This window comes from Festucalex cinctus, chromosome 8, assembly GCF_051991245.1.
Source record: "Festucalex cinctus isolate MCC-2025b chromosome 8, RoL_Fcin_1.0, whole genome shotgun sequence".
Lineage (NCBI taxonomy): Eukaryota > Metazoa > Chordata > Actinopteri > Syngnathiformes > Syngnathidae > Festucalex > Festucalex cinctus.
Window position 1 is genome coordinate 28,738,761 of NC_135418.1, and position 22,943 is coordinate 28,761,703.

At 40.6% G+C, this 22,943-nt stretch overlaps 1 protein-coding gene across 3 annotated transcripts in view; it reads right to left on the reverse strand.

The window, feature by feature from the left end:
* arhgef10la (Rho guanine nucleotide exchange factor (GEF) 10-like a) overlaps positions 1-22,943 on the reverse strand; it is a 114,738-nt gene that overhangs the window by 10,015 nt on the left and 81,780 nt on the right. For all 3 annotated transcript variants that reach the window (XM_077528425.1, XM_077528424.1, XM_077528426.1), the window contains 4 exons: positions 14,254-14,340; positions 5,472-5,695; positions 4,469-4,626; positions 2,028-2,170 (listed from right to left, as the gene is read on the reverse strand). In XM_077528425.1, the coding sequence (XP_077384551.1) occupies positions 2,028-2,170; positions 4,469-4,626; positions 5,472-5,695; positions 14,254-14,340 (612 nt within the window). The remainder of the gene's footprint in view (positions 1-2,027; positions 2,171-4,468; positions 4,627-5,471; positions 5,696-14,253; positions 14,341-22,943) is intronic.

The following is a 22,943-nucleotide window of genomic DNA, read 5'->3' on the forward strand; positions in this document are numbered from 1 at the left end:
TCCTGCCATGATAAACACAAGCCAATGGCACGTCGATACGACAGCTTGAAAATTTGAGCAGAGGTTGTAAATCTGTGCAAAGCTTTTCGATTTTACTCAACAACAAACGTATCTTCCCTTCTAGCTGACGTCACTGCTTAGTTCCCGCTTCCTGGTTTCGTCACAGTTGCATATCCCGCCCCCAAACACAATGTTGCTCTGTGATTGGTCCGAACCACTCGGCGGAAATCAACGGGAGCTGTACAAGATGGATTCTCTGGAGTTGTTTTCTGATTGTTTTCTAATTCACTCTTGACGCCGTTGCCCTCCACCGCAAGGGGCGCACTTAAACGTGACGTTTAACCGCGCGAGGTATATTACAAGTAGAGGACACATAATCCACACGACTTCCAAAAAAAAATCATCCCGAGGCTTTCTAAGCTTACGACGGGGTATCTTCATCCTTTACGGCATTTGATTTATCCATGCCCGGCAATCCGCACTCGATTCGCGCGCAGCTTTTGTCGGCAAGGAGGAAGACGAGGTTCGCTCCCAAGTATAACCAGCGTTGACCCGTAAAAGCTCCGCGGCAGACGAGAGTGGTCAGCTCGGCTCATTAAGTCTTCACCTCCGACGACGGCAACAACTTCGGGAGTCATCGCTAAACCAACGCAGAATTCTTTGGATGTGCTTTTTGGGTCGTCGCCATGGCGGCCAAAGTAGGGATGTGATGATAAAGGCGATATAGCGATATTAAAACTAGGGATAGACAGATTATCGGCTGGGCCGATTATCGGCCATTTTGAAGAATCATATGGCCGATAATAGTGATTTTTTATTATTTTTATTAAGTGTTAACTTCAGGGAATTAATTTAAAATAAAAAAAATATATAAAAATTAAATTCCCGAGATGCTGCTGACCCTGGGAACTCTCTGCATGCACCTTCTGTTTTTGTTTGACATTAAAACTAAGATAAGCAAAAATTTAATACGTCAGATATTTTGAAAATTTCCAATACTTTATTTAGTATGGAAACAATTGTTTTTATTGGACTTTTGAAAACATGCTACTGCCTCTGGGAGATCACGTAATTTGTTAGATTTTAAAAATATTGACTAAGATTTTTAAAAAAAAATAAAAATCTCCAATATTTTACTAACCCTGAGTTGCTCAATAAACATATCCGTTAAAATTCCTTCTAAAAAATTAACAGCTGGAGATTTTTTTTTTTTCAAAATTTTTATGCCAATATTTTCCCTTTTTAATGAAAATGATTCCAAATATCAGTTATCAGCATCATTGACTACTAATAATCGGCATCAGTATCGGCCCTGAAAAAAAAAACATCAGTCTATCTCTAATTAAAACTGCCACAATATGGTTGTCATGTCACAATATTAAATCATTTGCTCCCACAAAACATATAAAAACGTTCTATTTTAAATATTGGCATGGTAAAAAAAAAAACGTATTTATACGTTTTTTATGCTAGAGTATACAGAAGGCTTTGATGCAGCATCTGACCTGAAGAGGTCGCTTAAAGCAATGGTAGTTATCACAAGTAACAGCCAGCAGGTGGCAGCAGAGTATAAGAGATCAACCAGGGCTATGTTGCAACAAGCTCTTTTTGTCAGTGTTTTCACCAGGAATGTGAATATTGATGAAACTTAGCTGTATTCGAATGCTAATTGCTGCAAAACTGAAACAGATACAAACATACTTTTTTTTCCCTGATGAAAGAAGAGACTCTAATCTTTGTTTTTGTAGGTTCCATGTTTTTATAGCAATAGAACACAATATTCTGTGGGCCTTGCAAAATCAGTCAAAATCGAAACCAGTGAAAATGGCTGCGAGTTGGAGTTATAAGCAGCACCGCTGTCAAAAAAGGCCAGATATCCAGCACCCTCTGGTGGTTAGTTTATTAGTGCGCTTTCATTTGAATTAGGCATGTTTTAAGACCCACACACTTGCACATTTCACTCCAAAAAAGCTTTTCACAGTCTCGACGAGATCAAACAACGAAGGTGGACTTTTATTTCCATGTACCTTGTTGTCGAGGCTGCGGATGTCGACCACCGCCACCGAGTTGCCGCAGCTGGCCCACACCGAGTCGTCCAGCGCCAAGAGGGTCCGCACCGGGTCCGAGCCCAAGCTGACGCTTCTGCTGGCGTCGGGGTCCCAGAGATCATCTGTTCAACAACATATGACAAAAACGATCTCAGCCTCGCGTTGCTTGCTTTCATTAGCGTCGCTTCTTAAATTTCATTTGTGTACGTTAATGGAATACAAGTGGGCAAAGTTAACGAGGTGTCGAGCGTCATATCTGTTGAGCCGGTGTCCGGTGATTTCATGCTAAACTGCATTTTGTTACCAAATGACACCTTGACCCTTTTTAATGTTGTGTAATAAAACGGGGGGGGGGGAGAACTCCCATCGCGCTTGGTCAGTGCGCAAAAGGAAGTGGAGCTTTTTCTCTCCTTTGAGGATGAATCACGAGCCGCCTGATGATAGATTGAATGACAGAAGCATTTCCGTTTGCTGCGCGTTCATGAAGTCAAATTAGAGAGCGGGCCGTAAGCAGCCATTTAATTAACATTTTTTCAGTTGTTTATTTCCTGCCTTTCATTGCGGTTACAATGTCTTTGCACCCAAGCAGGTTAATTGCTTGGCGTGATGAAAAGGTCACTTCTTTTTTTTTTCTTTTCTTTTGAAGCTGTTTCAAAATCCACTCAAAAGGAAGTGAAACTTGCTGTGCCACAGAACATAACTGACATTCATTTTTCTTTCACATTTTTCTTTCAATTCTTTATTTTTGTGGCTGTGCGCACAGCGGTGACGTGACGTGCAAAAAAATGTGATTTCAGTTTGAGGTGCAAATATTCAAGTAATCGAGTATCGACGTGATCGAAAAGTATTTTTGATAATTAACTCATTCACTCGCAGCCATTTTCACAAGAAGCGATCCCGTTTGCTCCCGGCTGTTTTATTGGATTTGGACTGATTTTCCAAGGCCCACAAAATATTGTGTTCTATTGAAAAGAAAACATGTAACCAATCAAAAGAAAGATTAAAGTCTCTTCTTCCATCAGGAAAAAAAAAAGTATGTTTGTATCTGTTTCCGTTTTGCAGCAATAAGCATTGGAATGTAGCTAAGTTTCTTCAATTTTCACAAATCTATTTAAACTTTACCAGAGCACCTTGTGATGTCATTTTCAGTCAACAGCAAGTTGCTAAATGTGTTTTTAAAGGTACTAATTTTACATGAAACATAATGAAAATATCAAATTTATTTTTGGCAAAATATTAATGTTTGACTGCCAAAAATGGCTAAATAAATAAAGTATCGCTTTAAGCTATCAATTATTAAATCGATTAATCATCTAATCGTATTCATTTTTAATTTGCATTAGCATTACTGTTTATTAACCGGTGATTTTTCGTACTTCGTATTTGTAGAGTGATTAAAAAAAAAAAACAAGGTAAAAGTAAAAACAGGTGATTGCAAATGTCTAATTTTGATGAAACACAAGATAATCGGTCTTCTTTCATGAAGGACTGCAGAAATCAGTGAACAATTAACAGTTGATAAGCGGAAAATCAGAGGATTTAGACAATTAAATAAATTTAAATTTAAATTTAAAAAAAAAATGTCTCCCAACGCTTGCTCGATTATTAAAAATAGCTAGATTTTCTTGTTGATTAATTTTGACAGCTCCGCTTTGCCATTGGACTAGAATGCTTTGCGTGATGTAAAGGTCATTTTGCCGCCCCCCCCCTCCTCCAAAAAAAAAAAAAAATCCACCTGTCCTGCCTTTCGAAACACAAACACGACTAATATTATTTTCCTTCATGTAATTAATCATCCTTTTGTTGCTGTGGGGGCAGCAGGAGCCTGTTTGACGCGATATCACATCCAGGTACGAAGGGGAGGTGTTTTTTTGGGGGGGGGGGGTGCACAGATATGCTGCTGTGGGAGGTTGCAACGCCTCAGTGCACCTGACATGTCTGCCGCATGCTGTTGTTTCCGTGCTGAAAAAAAAAAAAAACAACAATGCAAAGGGAAAGGTTGTCCGCCACTCATTTCGTGAGACGCGCCTAACGTATGGCAGGTAACATGCGTGTGTAATACAGTCGATGGGATTCTGCACGAGGTATGTGAGGAAGTTCTTTGGTTGATTTCTACTGTGCAAGATGGTATATCACGGATTACTGGTGAGAGGAGCCATTGTATTAATCACTATTACAATTAGTGTATTGTGGATGTTGCTTTGTTTTTTTTATTTTTTTTATTTTTTATATGGGTTATTTCTAGTAGTTGAGTTGATTTCTATTGTGCAAGGTGTCAACAATCTGGATACCATGGACACCAGGCTGCTATTAGTCATTTCATCACAACAGCAGACGAAATGAAATTCAAAACAGAACACGATTAACAAGACAAAAATCGACATTTGTACATTCCGGACAAGCAATTTATTGAAGCTTACCGCCGCTTTTCCTCCCGTAAACCATCAAGGTGCCGTCGCGCAGGCCAGCAAACAGGAAGCAAGGCGAGTGTTTCAGGCACAGCACGGGGCAGCCCCGCGGGTTGCCGAGCGTCACCAGGCACTGAGCCGCCGCGTCCACGCTGCCGTACACCAGAATCCTGAACGGGGACACGCGCGTTCAACATTTAGATCGAGTTGTATTGATTTATAAAAAAAAAAAAAAAAAAAAAAAAAAAAAAAAAAAACTCACAATCTGCACCAAAAAGTGGGGCCTGGTCTGGTGAGTGACGTGGGCGCCAGCGAATGAGAGAATAGTTGACTATTGTTAGCTCAGGCTAGCCAGACAGCAAATGGGGAAAAAAAAAAAACTCTCCTACGTATTGTTTGTTTCTTTGGCTTTTTAACTCATTTGCGCCCCAAAAACGTATACAGTGTTCCCTCGTACATCCCGGGTGTTATGTGCCAAAATCTACCCGTGATAATGGAAATTCACGTTAATTTAAAAAATAAAAATAAAATCTGTTAATTATAATCATTTTTTTCGTTTATTATATACTGTATGTTTTTTTCATTTTGGTATGATTTTTTTAAATTCATAATATATGTTCTTTTTTCATTTACATTCATTTTTTTCCATTAAAAGTATGTTTTGTTTTGTTTTTATTTATTACAGTATAGAGTACAGTATGTATTTTTTTCATTTATTATATGTTTTTTCGTTTTCGTATGATTTTTAGAATGCTTTTCCATTCATCATTTGTTTTTGTTTTTTTTGTTTTTTTTTAAATAAGTAAACCAAAAAGGTAGTAAAAAACAAAAACAAACAAAAAAAACAAAACAAAGCACGCTGTAAAAAAATGCAGAAAAGGTAGTTATTACACAAACGGCCATCAGGTGGCAGCAGAGTATACGAGATCAACCAGGGCCATGTTGTAAAAAAAGCTCAATTCCTCAAAATTCTGAATAGATTTGTGAATCATATTGCAACATAGCTATATCTCACCGTCCGTCACGTAACCCGACACAGATGACGGCGCCGATTCCCGGGGGGACCTTGTGAGCCGCGGCCTCCAGCGCCTCCTCGGCCGGGGACGCTTCCGGCACGTATTCCAGACAGAGGACGGGGGAGCCCACCTGCAGGCTCTTCACGGGCCTCGGCACGGGCCTGTTGAGGGAGAAGATCTCAATCTGGCCCTGAGAAGAGGATTCCTCCCCGCCAGCGGCCACCTGCGGGCCAGAAAGCGCCATGATTGAGAATCGTCTTCCTTTTCTGATGTGCCAGTGAAAAATTTGTTTGGTGAAGACTGAAACAGACACACAAAAAAGTTGCTGACCCTGATATATGATTCACTAAAAACATTTTAAGATTTGGGCTGAAATTTCAGGATGAACCTAAATTGTGCTATAAGCTTTTTACAGAGCCCCGCCGATTAATTGGGTCAATTAATGACAGTTCTTAAATTGACAGCGCTGCTCACAAGGCTCGCGGGGGACCGGTGGGGCGCTGTGGGGGCCCGCTGGGCCTCGTTCTGCGGCCTTGGGCTCGGGGGTGTGGGCCGGGGCTGGGGCGGGGGTGTTCCGGGTGTCTGGGTCGGCTCGCCGACCGGTGTTCGCTCGGGTGGCTTGGGGGTGGCCTTGGTGCTGCCGCGGCCTGGGGATTCCGGGGGGGGGGGGGGGGGGGGTGCTCGCTTTGCTGGACCGCGGTTGACGGCTTCTTTCTTTGGTGGTGGTCCTTATGCATGCCAGATCCGACGCACCAGCATCTACTGAAACTCAACAGAAGTACCCTCTCCCTCCCACAGCCCCTTGAATCAGTTGGTGCTGGTGTCTGTGGTTCTCACTTTGCTTTATCTATCCTTCCCTCCTTCCTCTCTTTAGTTTTTCCTCTGGTCACTTGAGATCTTAATTTATTAGAAGTATGAGGTTTCTGGGGTTGGCATAAGACTCCGGTTTTGTAACCACGCAGGAGGGGTCTTGTTGGTGCTGGACTTCACTTTGATGGATTGGATGTACTGGCTTCTATTGATCTCACTCTGCCTTATCGATCCTTCCCTCCTTCCTCTCTTTAGTTTTTCCTCTGGGCTCTTGAGATCTCGCTAAATTTGCTGGAATTTAGAGGCTTCCGGGGTTGGCGGAAGACTTTGATTTTGTAATCATGGGGAAGGCAGGAAGTGTTTGGTCGGTGCTGGATGTCACTTTGATTTACCTTTCTTTTCTCTTTATTTCTTTTTTTTTCTGACCTTTTCTCTGGTCTCCTGTCCATTTAAATCTCACGACTCTGGCAAGATTCTGAAGTACCTGGTTAAGGCGAAGGGTAATGGGATATTTATAAGGTTTTAGGTGAATGAATGAGTATAAATTTATACGTATTTGCACGCACGCAAACGCACGCACACGCACGCACGCAAACGCACGCACACGCACACACGCAAACGCACGCACGCACGCAAACGCACGCAAACGCACGCACACATACACACAAAAAAAAAAAAAAAAAGAGCAATGATGACAAGACGTTGAATCGGTAAGACTACCGAATGAACAATTCTGAGCTCTTCAAAAAAAAAAAAAAAAAAAAAAAAAAAACGAGGCTCGCGGGGGTGCTGGAGCCTATCCCAGCCGGCTTGGGGCAGTAGGCGGGGCACACCCTGAACTGGTTGCCAGCCAATCGCAGTAATTAGCAATAATTCATCTTTAAATTTCAACATTTCTTTGAATGTGCTCGTTTAAGAAATCTCCCTTTGAACAATGGAAATAAACACAACACTTGGAAATAATCCACAGTCGAAAAGGTGGCAGAGGCACATGCGCATGATATGTACGTCTCCCCGAATTATTGCCATCAATTTTCTTGACGGTTATTCATGATGAATAAAAAAATAAAAATAAAAATAAAATAATAATAATAATAATAAAAATCTTGATGATTATTCATGATTTAAAAAAAAATCTTGATGATTATTCATGATTAAAAAAATAATAATCTTGACATTATTCATGATTTAAAAAAAAAATCTTAATGGTTATTCATGATCAAAAAAATATATTGACATTATTCATGATTTTCAAAAAAAAATCTTGACAGTATTCATAATTTAAAAAAAAAAATGTTAATGGTTATTCATTATTTTAAAAAATGACGGTTATTTCATGATTTAAAAAAAAAATCTTGACTGTTATTCATGATTTAAAAAAAATCTTGACAGTTATTTATGATTAAAAAAAATTCTTGATGGTTATTCATGATTTAAATTTTTTTTTATGGTTCTTCATGATTTAAAAAAAAAAAAGACAGTTATTTCATGATTTAAAAAAAAAAATCTTGACGGTTATTTGTGATTTAAAAAAAAAATCTTGATGGTTATTTGTAGCAGCTGGCTGCTCACGTTGAATTTTAAACACGTAATCATAAAACACATTCACAAAGTCATCTCACCTTTTTCAGCGCGGGAGAAAAAAGTTCACGTGAGTTCTCGAAACGGATCAGTGTTGCTTAGGCAAGTTTGGGGGGTCGAGAAACAATTGATCGCTGGAGTTCATTAAAATGTTTTCACCACTTCTGCTGACATTTGAAAGTTTGCCGGTCATATAGTTGTTGGTGTTAAGATATGATCAAGGTTGCACAGCAAAGTCATATTAATTAAAGCTGTAAACTGTGATGGAGGGGCCCTTGCACACCCATTTTTTTAATTTATTTTTTTACCGCCCAAACCGTGGCGGTTGATGCATACGGAACACGAGCTGAGTCGGCCCGTTGAATCACTCATTAAAAACGTACTCGCGCCGTGCGACTGGGTTAATATTTCACCAGCACAGTACGATGTACAGTTGGCCGCATATGCGAGTGAATTGGTCGCGGTGTCGAGCCCTGTTCTGTCTCTGTTTGTGTTTATTTTCCTTTGGGTGTGAAGGGAAAAGCGGTGAATTAGCATGATGACGGTCCCGGAGTTCTTGCATCAGCTTCACATTCATTTCACCTTTCCTTTTTTGGTAGGTGGATTCCTCTCGGTGCTTGTATTTTATTTCATCGCGCCGCCTCGCGCTTGACTTTTTCATTATATTCATAAAAAAAAAAAACGGTCAGCTGGGGGTGTTGCCGGGTCAAAGAACTATTAACCTTTGCCAGCGCTTGCCCGAGAGAAAGATGAACGCGTGCAAAGGGTTGTCACTCTTTTTTCCGAGCCGCGTTTATTTCCCTAAACGCACGTGATTTTCTTGAGCGCTCCCTAAACAGCCCGCCGTGGGGATGTGCTGACTCCCGTGCGCTCAATAAGTCAAAAAAGGCTCTCACTGTCCTTTCCGCTGCTGGCTTTGCGAAATCAACCAGCGATATGAACGAACGTTCAACGAGGAGTCTCTTCCATCGCGGTCCTGCCGGGAGTTGTTCTTGCTTCATCTGGCGACTCCCAGCCAAAAAAAGCAAGATGTCGCCACTGTGCGCCTTATGTTTTGAAATACAGTTACCCCGCACCAATTTGTTCGTTTATTTGCATCAATAAAAAAATTAATACAAAATAATAAGGTAAATAAAATAAAAATAAATAATTTATTGTAAATAAATAAATAGTATCAATGAAAAAAAAAGATAACAATTAGTGATAGACTGATATGGCACACCCCTTTCAGCTTTTTTCAAGCCTGATACCGATTATTAGTTGTCAAGGAGGACGATAACTAATATTTCAAGCCGATATTTGCAGTAAATGAGAAAAAAAAAATACTTTTTCTTTTTATTTTAAATTATATTGAGGTTTGTGAAATTACACAAAAAAAAAATTCAAAGAGTGATCAGCATGTGTTAAAGGAAGACTTGTCTCATTGAGCTATTTTCAGCAGGAAAAAGTTCATATTTTGTCTATAATTAATGTGGTAACGTCATTATTTTTCACGTATAATTAATACCTTTAAAAACTATTTTTCTCTATATCAGTTTACTGACCCAACCCAGAAAACAGGTGAGCCATGATTGGCCGTTACCTACTTCCTCAGCACAGGTGATGTCATCATTAGTCGACAGCAAGTAGAAAAAATACTTTTTAAAAGGTATTAATTGTACGTGAAAAATTGTGAAGTTATCAGATACATTCTGGATATGAACTTTTCACTGCTGAAAATTGTTCAATAGTTACGTAAACCTTTCTGTTGTAAATAAAGTTTTCAAAAATTTCAACATTTTTTAATTTAACGTTTTTTTTGTTTGTTTTTTGTTTTGTTTTGTTTTTATAAAAAGTGTAGTTTCCAGTGTGAGCATAATTTTTTTTTTTTTTATAAAGTGGAAAATTCCTGTGAAAGAATATGTTCAAAAAGTCTTTTCGACAAGTAAAAACTGTCTTGTGAACATAACATAACAACATGGTAAAAAGGCACATGCCGATATTTGTCCAAATGCCAAATACTGGCACCGATATTCGGCCCGGCCGATAATCGGTCTATCCCTAATACCAATGTGCTTGTTGTTGTTTTCGTCCGTGCGCGTTGCCGGTTATGCAGGTCAGGGTAACCTGCACCGGTTGAATCGAGGCAACCGAATTGTTGTCTGTTCAATTTGTTGTGTTTGTATTCGTTTTCCGGAGAAACGATTTGAGCAATTAGGCTTGTTAGGCCAACGAGTTGCTGCGGCGCACCATGCGCCATTCCGGGTGATCTCGCTCGGGTATATAGTGGCAAGCCAGCATCGCTCCCTTAGTAATATGTCAACTTAAGAGACGTGCGGAAGCAGCTGTTAATGCCGCACGAAGCTTTTCATTAATGCGAAGCTCTCATCGTTTCCCTTTGCGACCAGCGAAGCACGCGGCGTGTAGGCGGCCCCCCCGGCCTTGAACGACGCCACTCGTCAGCGTACGGCTAATCTGAAGGACGGAGGCGTCGCAACGCGTCACCAAGGCGATTGTCCTTGCTTTTATTATTATGATTTTTATGGCTTATGAAGGGCTAAACGTGCCTTCTGTTGGGAAGTCTGCCTATTTTGCTTTTAAATGATGACCTTTTTTTTTTTTCTTTTTTTTTTTGGTACCTATGCCATACATCTGATCTTATTCACCGTGCTTACATTTTTATTAATTTTAATTTTCTCTGTTTCTAATCAACTTTTAAATAAAACTTTTTTTCATGTGTCATTCGGGATGTTGTGTGGAGATTAGAGGAAAATGATGTCTGATTATTATTTAATAACATTATTATTTATTAATATTGTATTTATGCAGTTTTAAAATAAGGCTGTAACATCGCAAAATGTGGAAAAAATGAAGCGCTGTGAGCTCAAATGCACTCCATTAACTCACACGCTGCCAGCCCAGTACAAAATGGATCTTTGACGTCCATAGCCGTCAATGGCAGCGAATGAGTTAATATACCTAATATGAGAAAAAAATAAATATTGCAGTATTTGATGAGAAATACAAATGCCGGATTGGTTTGTGGTGGTCACCCATGGTACTGCTACAGATGAAACGATGGAAAAATTAGATATCGCAATTATAGTGGCAGAAATAAAATGTACAAACTTCAGGGAAAAAAAAATCTAACATTCTGACATCCAGAAAGTATTCATAGCATGTCACAAAGCGCTTTACAGAAACACACACACAAAAAAAGCATTCATAGCACATAACTGTAATTTTAACTGTTTCCATTTTCATTTTTTCAATCTTATTCCAACATACAAAAAAAAAGATGGAATACATTTCTTCACGCCACAAACCATAATGGCACTACCATGATTTTTACTTTTTTTTTTTTTTTTGTAAATTAATTGAGAAAAAAATAATAATAATTCTTTTACTATATTATGAAGTTTCCGCGTTTTATGATTTACATGATTTTTTTCCATTATTATTATTATTATTATGAATATTTAAATTTTTCAATAATATTGCTACATAGTAATATTTTTAATACATTATTATTAATAAAGTAGTAAAACCAGCTTCATGTAGTCAAGCCATTGCCTCGTCTAATAGGGTGCAACTGATTTTGACGATTTACTGTACCAGCATCATTTTTTTTTTTCCTTTGTATTTACATTTGTGATTGTTGAAGGGTGCTGGCGAGTCCAAAAAGCATCAAACAACAACTGGTGATCCTCGTCTCTTGCTCGCTCATGCCCCCCCCCCCCCAAAAAAAAGACAATCTAATTAAAGCTGGCAAAGCATTTGGGAAGTTGCCGCCTCCCCCCCTGTGAGCGTCAAGCGAGTCCAGATCGTGACTCCACATCGCTAGTTTCCCCTTAAATTGAGCGCCTTGCCTTGCCAGGAACGTGGCGCTGGCTTGTCACGAGGGGGGGGGGGGCGCGAGTGTGTGAATGGCGAGGCGAGGCGAGGCGAGGCGAGGCGGGCGCGTAGGTGGAGAGGCGCCACTTGAAACCATCTTTTCCTTGAGCCGCTCGCGGCGAGATAAGTCCTCGCTATCTTCTTCTCGGCCTGTTCAACAGCCCCGTTATTTGTTCTGGCTCATCCTCCTGAGCCCCACCGGATCTCTTCCTGTCCAGATCCTCTGCGCGCCGATACAAATCACACAAATGATTGCGTGCAAATAAGGGTGAGCGTGGAGGAGAAGGGGGGGGGGCTAAAAACTATATTTAGCGCCTGTCACATGATGGGATTTAGGCAGGGAACAAATCTTTGCTTTTTTTCCGCCCCCCTCGTATTTAAACTCCGCCGGGGCGTCGCACAGAAAAGATTAACGAAGCGATACGGACTTTTTCACCACGACGTCGTCACGTGTGCTTCCAATGGCGTCGCTCGTAAAAACAAACTTCCATCTCATTTGAACAAAACCGGTTAAATGGCTTCAGGTGAATTCAGAGATTTGTTTGTAAATACTGGATACATGTTTGATGGTAATTGCTGAAAATGTGTAAAGATGGAACTGCGTCGTACTCAGTTGTGGACATTTAGCGCTGACACCAGTGCTTACCCGTGCAAAAGTTAGCGTAGAGCCCTGCAGAAGGTGTTGACTGACAAATGTCAGTCATTTACTTCACGGTCATAGCGGGCAGGATTCGACCTTGGGCCACAATTGTGACGTTGAAATTCTTATTATTTATTTTTTCTTCTTCTTCATGATGCATTTTTTGACTAGTGAAAGCTCCAGATACGACTTATAAGTCCCGAGTTAGCATGTGTGCTATTAGTCACACTGCTATTAGTGTTATTTAGTCACTGGGAAAGTGGCAAAGACGAATTGGAACGAGCGTTCAACGCGCACGGCTCCACAAAAGCCATCAAAGTGAGGACACTGATCCGTGCGCTGTGTCTTTTTGGCCGGCCCACGTCAGGCTTTAAGCCACTTTCTGGGCCAAAAGAGGATTACCTGATCAGCTGCCCACCTACCCCACCAAAAAAACATTCCAAAAATAAATACTGCATCATATTTTTTTTTTTTTTTTTTTGTCTTTGTCTTTCCAGGCAGCGGCAGCTGAACTCCCACAAGTCCGCCTGCTTTTGTGATGACTTCAACAAAGACACAGCGGCACGTACCTACAACTTACTTTTATGTTATACCGGCTCACAGTTTCCTAGCAACGTCTTGCCTGCACTTGGCCTTGGGATCTGCACCGATGCCTCAACTTGTGAGCCTTAATATGCGACGTGTGCACGTTTGTAACTCAAAGCGTGCCACTCCTCAAATCGTCTTTCTGTATTTAAATGAATGGAAATGCTATTAATCCGTTCCAGACCCCCCATACAATGCTTTTTAAGAAAAACATTACACTATTAAAGTAGCACTAAGGAACTTTTCAACCTTAATAAAATATTTTCACAACTCTTCTGATGAAATACTGACTTAAAACTAGTTGAACTGTACCGTTGCTACAGCAAGTTGGTCTAGATTGACAGTAAATTTTGACTGGGAGTGGCAATAAACATCTTTGAAGTAAGCACGTAGCCTCATTTTTGCTAAACTGCTGCTTCATGTGGAAATGTGTTGAGTTCTCTGCAGGGCTATTATAGTTTATAGTTTGGGATTTTTCATTGGTGAGAGTTTTTGTATTTAGTTTTTATTTCATTTCAACTTTTTTTTATTTATTTTTTTAAATCCAGTTCGTTTTAATTCATTTTTAGACCAGGTTTGATTGTTTTTATTTCTTAAAAATGCTTTAAGTTTTTTTTTTTTTTTTTTTTAAATATGGGATATTTGACGAGTGCAAAATTTAAAAAAGTCCCCAAAAAAATACTAAAATGAGCCCTGACCTTTCATATATGACATAACTTGGCAAAGACGAAAACGAACAACATTTCACAATACTTATAAGTTCTATTCAGTTAGTTTTATAAGAGTAAGATGTAGTTTCAGTTGGTTGCCCTGTTTAAAAAAAAAAGCATTTTCGCTTTTATTTTACTTTATTAATCAAAAGGATTGTTAAATTTTTGTTGGTTTGTTCATTAGTTTTCATTAACTAAAACTTTCGTTCTCTGCCAACTTCTCGCGCTTGTTAAAAAAAGAAAAAAATTAATAATTAAAAAAAATGTCTGAGCAACAGCTCATCTCGTTAAAAAAAAATAAAATAAAAATTAATAATTAAAAAAATGTCTGAGCAACAGCTCATAAAAAAAAAATTAAGTCAGGTCACTCGTTAAGTGGAGGCGCCACGCTGTTCTATATTCTTCAAATATGAATGCAAATGAGAAGACCGAGGATCGTTTCTTAAGTAATGCTTGTGAGGTTAAAGATGAAAAATGATTATGGAAAACTGTAGACAGTGGATTCCCTTTATCTTCCCATTGATTCTGGTTACTGCTCAGTGTGTGTGTGCGTGCGTGCGCATGCGAGTGTGCGTAACTCACCCAGAGGAAGCCTTGAGGTAAGGATGTGCTGGCTGCCGAGAAGCCCAACATCGCACAGGGAACAGGATTGTGGATGGCAGCTTCAAGCTACAGGAGACAAAATCAATATTGATTTCTCATACATCACTTCACCACCTTCTTTTCTTTTTTCTTTTTTTCTTCCCTTCCCTTCCCCTTCCTCGCTTCCAAGCTGTCTCGCTGCATTTTATCAAAGCGACACACTCATTGGCGCGGGCTCTGACACTTTCGGCAAATTCGATTTGGTTCAAAGCTTTTCTGATGGGCCTTTTTGCTAAGGACTTTGTTATCCGGTGAGTGACTGATGACACTCCAGCCTCGTTGGAGGGCAACCGCACGTGGACGTGATATCAAAAAAGTGGCACCGGGTCGCGTCACAACAACGCGCATAAGCCAGCAGGAGGCGATATCTGGAGTTTGCGATTCAAAAAGGGCACATTTATGAGCACTTTTGTGAAAAGAAGTTAGCAACCTGTTGTATGAAGCAAGCTCTTATTTATTTTTTATTTTTTCCCTTCAGAAACTCGCTATCATGCGGCCAAAAACCTGTTGAAATTGGATTTGGTGCCAAGGGCGTATGTTGAAGTGATACATCTCGACTGAGAGGCAAACTTTTTATCTTCCATCTGCTCCCCTCTGGCAGTATCCGGTGCAGGACCACCAGGCGGAGGTACAGCTTCTCTCAAAAAGCCGCTCGGTTGCCCCCAAAATCATCCCTGAACATTTGAATCTTTTCACAAGTACAAGTACTTGGGGGGAAAAAAGTTGTATTCGTTTTTTCAATATCTATTGATATTTCATAAATATTAAGACTAATTGGGCTAATCTGGGACCTCGTGTATCTAATTTTGGGCCATATTAACTAATTTGCTCCCAATAACGTGTAAATACGTGTTTTGTTTTGTTTTTTATGTTTTAAGTGTTACAAAGACGTTTTCATACGTTTTTTTTTTGTTTTTGTTTTTTCTTATGTTGGAGCATATAGAAGGCTTTGATGCAGCCTCTCAACTGCAAAGAACGGTTGTGAAATGGTAGTTATTACACAAACAGCCTGCAGGTGGCAGCAGAGCAAAGGAGATCAACCAGGGCCATCTAGAAAAAAGCTAACTTACTTAAATTTTAAATAGATTTGTGAAAACTGATGAAACTTAGCTCTCTTCTAATGCTAATTGCTGCAAAACGGAAACAGATAGAAACATACTTTCTTTTCCTGATGAAAGAAGAGACTTTAATCTTTCTTTTGATAGGTTCCATGATTTTATAGCAATAGAACACAATATTCTGTGGGCCTTGCAAAATCAGTCAAAGTCCAGTAAAACAGCGAACGGGATTGCGAAATGTGAAAATGGCTGCGAGTGAATGAGTTAAGTGGAAATTACATTTATCATTACATTTAAAAGAGAATCAAAGTTACAAGAATGAATATACACATAATATAACATACACAATATCAAATACGGTGACTGTATTGGGCTGACAATGTTTTTATTTTCTCTTCATTTGTCTTTCTTTCTTTCTTTCTATGAGCTCTTCGACTGCATGCACCGACTCAAGTACTGACGCACTTCTGTGACACAAGCATCAGCCGCGACGTAGTACTCAAGTAGTGACACACGCTCCACAGCACAGGGTCAGATCATATGATTCATACTTTCCATTCTTTTTTTTTAAACAGTCGATGTTGCTTTTATATAACCATTCAAAGCGCTTTTATAATGTTGCGGCATTCAACCAACTGCACATATACTGATTAAAGTGGATTGGAAGTGGACATGGAACATTTAAGCTCCCTTGAGTGGTGCTGTTATGAACGTTACTATTCGAATTATGAACATGTTCTTATTCAGTAAAACTTTTCTCCGTTCAATACTTCCCAAACTGTGTTAAGCCATGGCACAAATTTTCCTTTTGAAAGCAAGTCTCACAGCACACCACCAAACAAAAATTAGGATCTTTCTGCCATCTAGTGGTAGAGAATTGAATTGCTCTGCATGTCAATATATGTTGCTGAGATAAATAGATGAACCACCACACATCCACCATTATTCACAGAAAAAAAGTAAACCCATTTGCTCTTTTTTTGTGATCCATTCAGAGCTGTGCAGATCTCAAATTGTAGGAATAATTGTAAATATAAGTTATCATACATTTTGCAATGAAGAATTGCTTCTGCTTGCAATGAAGAATGCTTTGCTCTGCTCCACACTCACATTCAACATAGCCTAGCTATATGTTATTTCAACAGAAGATGACGTAAGAAGCACAAGAACTGGAACATCTAACGCAGCCGAATGGTTAGAGCCAGTCTGCTGTGGCCGCCTGGTTTCTGTTAAGAAATGATTTGCAAACTTGGCCACACATGTACTCAGCGATCTTCCACTCACATGCACAAACACACACTGTATTCCAACTATGTTTTGCGTTTGCATTATTAGGGTTGGAACACCTAAGGAACTAGGGGCGTGGAAACCAAATAAAAAGAGAGGGTGAGGAGGGGATTTTTTTTCAGAGTGCAGTTGTGAATTATATCAGTCAGTTCCTCTCTCCTTGTGAGTGTCTTTTCTCCTTTTTGTGTCGTGTTTAATAGATGTCAAACAGGTAAACCTGACAAATCGCCATCTACGGGGATCTGTCCGTCATTACAGTGGTTTACAAACCTGCATTTCACACCCACACACACACACACACTGCTAGCAGTCGCTGATTAACCAGCCTGGAATGAAGCGGCGGCGTTTGAAAATGATGGTGTGGCCTCAGCAGCTGATGCAACCCTGCTTCACCCCACCCCACCGCGGAAGCGCTTCTTCAAGGTAGCATTTTTATCTGCAGTGGGCGGATTATGATGATTTGGAGTGTGACCGTCAAACGCGGGCCACGCGACAGACAGCGCGGCTAATCGGCGGGCGGGGGGGGGATGAGTGGAAGGGGGTTGGGGGCGAGTGGGGGAGGGTGTTGGTCCGCCTTTCTCTGTCGTCCTCCACGACATCAATCTCAGGTGATTTATCGTCCTCGGCAAACAGGGTCCGCCCCCTTTTCTCTTCTCCGGTGTGTGTTTGTAAACAAAAAAGGTCAACGGGCCGCCTGTTTTCTCCATCCGCTACGCCCGCCACCCCCCCCCCCCCCCCCCCCCCCATGCAGCACCACATCCCGACTGTCTGTCTCCGTCATTAAGCACAACTCGACCTTACTCGTTCCTCCGGAAAACTTTTTCAACCTTCTGCTAGTCTTCCATCATGTCACGTGTAAGGACGTTCTTTTTTTTTTTGTGTGTGTGATTTTTTTTTTTTATATAGATGATTAATTACCAGCGGCCATAATAGTCCACCATATGGAGGTGACGGCACGAGAGAGAGAGAGAGAGGCTGCGGGAAAACGTACCGGCACCTTCCAGTGGACGTTGGTGCTGGATTTTTTTTTTTTATCAGCCACGTGAGGATGGCAAACAATTTTCCCCAGCTCAAATTGCTTTGTTATGTTCGTAGTCCCTGCACTATTTGTGTGCCTATAATTGGGGGGTTGGGAGGCGGTCTTTTCAATCTGTCTTCACGACGCATTCAAAGGCCAAATTGTGCTGTGGGATCATGAGAGCAAACGTAAACAAAAAGACAGAGAACTGAACAATTAAAACATAAAAACAAAAAACAAAAACAAAAAAGCCACCCACCCTCCCCATATCCCCATGATCATACCCACAGGCACACGCAAACCACAATATGGCGGGGCACAGAAGAACCCTGTGAGGAAAGGCACCCAAGAGATGCAAGCACACACATGCAGATTTTAACAATCCACGAAGATGTTAAAAATCGTGCACAGTGAGCCGCAGCATCATTCGCATATTTGCTGATCTTTTTTCACTGTTTTTGGCTTCGTCTAATATAAAAATATTTCTTTAGTTTGATGCCCTTCTGTGGCATCCTGATTCCAAAAAAGAAGTGATTAAGTGAGGAAAGAGTTTCATTTAGTGAGGCCATGGCCCTGTCTAAGAGAAAAAAAGTATTTTGCCATCATCTTGTGGTATCTATCGGCAATTACAACCATTTTAGGCTGGGCTTAAAACACTACAAATAGTGAGGGATATCTGTACCTCATTTCTTTTTTTTTCTTTTTTTTTGTACCTCATTTCTAACTCATTCGCTGCCGGCCATTTTCAGAACATCCTTTTCCGTAAAACATATATAAAATTAGAAATAAATATAACCCTATGACGTGGTTCACTTTTTGTGTATTGAAGATTTTTTTTAGTGCAATTTTGCATGCATTCTTTTTTTAAACCTTAATGTACCTATTTTTATTTTTATTTTTATTTTTATTTTTATTTTTATTTTTATTTTTATTTTTAATTTTTATTTTTATCATTATCATTTTAAACTTCCTTTTGTTAAATTTTTTAAAGTTTGTTGAATAATGTTTTAAGATTGTTAGTTTGTAACCTATTTTCATTTATTTTTCTTCCTCTGAATGTTAACTACTGTTTCTTGATGCTTATGTGTTGTCTTTCCTCGTGTAAAGCACATTGAGTTGCCTTGTGTATGAAATGTGCTATACAAATAAACTTGCCTTGCCTTGCCTTGCCTATTTTATAAAATTTATGAAGGTTTGAACATTGAGGATGTTTAAACAAGAAATGAATGTGAGAAAATATAAATACCTCAATGACAAAAGTGTATAAACTGTGTGGTGAGTTGGTTTTAGAGCCTTAAAACATTTATAATAAATGTAAAACACTTCACGGTTTTCATTTATTGCGGGTATTTTTTGGAACCTAACCACACCAGGAAAAAAAAAATAAACAATGCCAAAGTCTCATGTTTGAAGCCAAAGGCGATGGTGGGGGCGGAAGCTGGCACAGGCGGCGGCGCGGCGGACCAGGGGTACGAAAAGGGTGAAGAAGCGGGCAGGTGAGCTAATTAAAGCCAGATTTGTCGATGTGACGAGAGGGCAGCCCCGCAGCTGCCGGCGAGCGAAGACCCCCGTGGTCTTGCCCTGCCCGCTACCCCGGGAGGGCGTCGGCTGGCCCGTACGCTGGAGCCCGGTGGTTTGCCGTTGCTTCTCAGGGAGACGAATGTCTATGATGAGACTCAATTCTGTGAGGCAGAAGGGGCGGAATATCCTTTCATCCATCCATATCCGATCGCGTTTGTTCTCATTCGGGTGGCAGGTGAGCTATACTTATGCTGACTATGAACGAGAGGCCGACGGTAAACAAGCACTGGTGGACAATTCAGTCCTCAATGAAGCTAGCAAACATGTTTTTGAAATGTGGGAGGGAGCTGGTGTACCTAATGTTCTGGCCACTGAGCGTATATTGCCTAGCATAGCCTGCGGGGGGGCAAATCATTCATAAATGATAATACCTCATATTAAATTCACTTCTTTTCCACCTCTGTAGTCAGAGTGCTTTCCAACAGCCCGTTAGCGTCCTGCCCCTCCGCTTCCACACAACATCCTTTACACGCCCTAACAAGCACTAATAGAACATTTCCACTCTTTATTAAGTGGCAATTGACTGGTGATGGCACCCCCCCTAACCGCCCTTCCCCCAATGGCGGCGCCGCCTCGGGGGCGACATGGCTGCGGCGCAAGCCAATAGTCTCGAAAATACTCACATTCAAAGCGTGGCTGCGCTAAACAAGCGGCTAGCGCAAAAAGCCGCGACCCGCGAGAGATATGACAATTTGGAAAGTCGTTCATCTGTTACAGCCCCCCAAAAAAACATAAAAAATTGTTGCAATGTGTTTTAACATGAAAAATAGCTTCATATAATATTCAACTTTATCAGTAAGACGTAGTCATATTTTTGTTGTTCTTCAGAGGATAAAGAAAAACATGCCTGTGAGCATTGTTTTTGTGCATGTTTTTGTGCTGCTCCAACAGTTGAGCTGAAATATCGATTGCTTAAAGGATTCTTTTTCACTCTTACAATTGATGCTCTTTGCTAGTCCGACGATGGCGTTTCTCATTATGTGTTAGCACAAGTTATGTGGTTGTTTTAAATACAGTACAGACACTTTTTTTTTTGAAGAAGAAGAAGAAGAAGAAGAAGAAGAATTGCCCGCCCAAAAACTTTTTTGAATGGTGAGCTATGTCTTAGGTGGAAATAGCACATTTAGAGTACTTCATTTCAATGTATGTAAAATGACAACAACAAAATTCATTGTGTATCGCAGATTTTTTTTTGTGTGCAATTTTGCATGCATTTTTTTCATTAATGTACCTACTTTATCAATTTTTTTGAAGGTTTGAACATTGAGAATGTGTAAACGAGAAAAATGAAAAAATGTAAATTGTTCGATGAGAAAAGTTTATAAATTGTGTGGTGAGTGGTTTTAGAGCCTGAAAAAAATTATAATAAACACAAAACGTAAAGTTTACTAACTTCGCAGATTTCATTTATTGCAGGTATTTTTTTGAACCGAACCCCAGTGGAAAACGAGGAAACGCTTGCATATCGAATCAAATCGTTCCACTTTCAAATTGAACTGTCCTGGAATTGCTTTGCAGACCACATATCGATCATATTAAATCGTCTTTTGTGGAGAGATACAATTTCTAGGCAACAATGTACTTCCTTGACACCAATTACTGCATTAATGTTTCTCCGGATATGTCAGAACAAACAAATAGTTAATTTTTCACTGAACAACAGGACAGGTGTTAGCATGATGAACATTTGTATTAAAAATAAAAACATTTGAGGTCCAATTAAGCCGAATTGACTATGACACACCTGACGAACTCTCTCGACACACTAATGTGCTTCAGCACAGCGGTGGGGAATCGTTTTATTTGAGCTTCCACTATTTCGCCGGTATCATTTTGTCCCAATCGGTTTGCCTCACAAACAGCGCACGCACGCACGCGCACGACTTGCACGCACGCATCTGACAACCGTCACGCTGGGCCAGCAAATTGTTGTTTGCTCATTACGGTACGTCCGATACATCACGCTCCCTAATGAAGCTCACGCAGCAGGGTCGGCGAGCATCAAGGTTGCTCCTCCACGTCGGTGATTTGGTCATTTGGGTTGCCGCAATCCGCCCATTCAAAATTCCGCCCGCATCCCCTGCCGTGCGCCTGCTGCGCTCGCTGCGCCGGCACTCAAAAGTCGTACAAAGACAATAAACGCATCAGAAGAGAGCCTGATGTTTAACTCCTGATGGGGCAAGCTGTCAGCGCTGAGACGCGTGGTGACGTCATAATCACCGCCGCAGTCCCCCCCGTCGCCACGGCGACGACGCAGCTCACGTCACCAAGATTGAAGAAGCTCGCGCTGGAAATGTCACCGAGGCCTTTCTCATCGTGTCCGTCGTCAGCTTGACCAGTACACAAGAAAAAAAAAAAAAAAAAAGTGAAGAAATAAGGACTTCTTCAAAGAAGTCAACGTAGCGAACATACATACGTAGCGTATATTGGAACGTATGGTGTCCCACAGGGTTCAATTCCGGGGCCTTTACTGTTTTTATTGCATCTGCTGGCCCCTGGGTTCCATTTTCAGAAAACAAACAGCGCTAGTTGTTGTAACGTGTTCTATAAATATCGAGTTGAGTGATGGGAGTAAGTGCATGATTTGCAATTCTACTAGACACTACTTAATTGTATTTCTTACAAGCCTCACTTGAAATTGTACAAACTGAGTTGACTCAAAGTACCCTGATGTAAAATTGTTCCGAACATACTGCACTTCACTCTATATGGAACGTGTTGAAATGATCGTGACATTCGCCAAAAGAAAATGAAAATAGCCTACAATGATGTTCTGGGATTATTACACAACAGACAAATGGACTTCATTTTCGCCCTCTTTCCACATTGTTGCATAATAAGAGGGCAAGAGCGGCACCAAATTAGCACGTTTAGACCATTTGCAAGCTCTCCTCTCTCCCCCGGGTGGACAATTTGTTTCAGACGGGGACTCTACTTGCACTCTGAGGCGTCGCTAAAAGTGTCTGTGATCCAGTGTAATTGCCACGGCAACAGATCAAGTCCTCAGCACGCAATATGCCATTTGCTTTTATTCTTTTTTTCTTTTTTTCTTTTTTTTTTTTTTTAACCCAGCCTCCATTTTTCGTTGGAAATCATTGCCGTTTTTGTACTTGTACCACAGAAATACAAATATTAATTTGGCGCCATCTTGCGGAAGGAATTCTGTTGTTGCAGGTTTAACTGTTCATCTGTCGTGTACTTTGCCAACATTTTATCATTGCGTGTGAATGCAAAATCTCACAACTTAATTGTTTGTGTACCGTGCTAGCACGCAAATACTTGTTTGCCAATGTACAATGTCGCGTTTGTGCTACTGAAAATTATGGGGGGGGGGGGGTCAGTTTCGGGCAGGGGAAGTCGACGTGATTCCGGTTGGTAGTTACAGCAGGAAAACGACACACGCGGGGAGGAGGAACTTCACCTCGTCATTAGAGCTGTCACCCGAGTCGTAAATTAAAAATCCCCAAATCCAATTCTCCATCCCTGCTCCAGCTGTTTAGTGAATTAATTAAAGATTTACCCGCACGGCGAGCCGTGATGACATGACAATATTTGCATGCTGATGGCAGCCGAGAGCCTCTCGGGCTTTCTTATTTATGCGCTTTTATTTCAACGCACTTCAGGTTTCATCTGGATAATCGCACACAAGCAACTGTTGTTGCCTTGGAGAGGCGGCCGTTAACGTT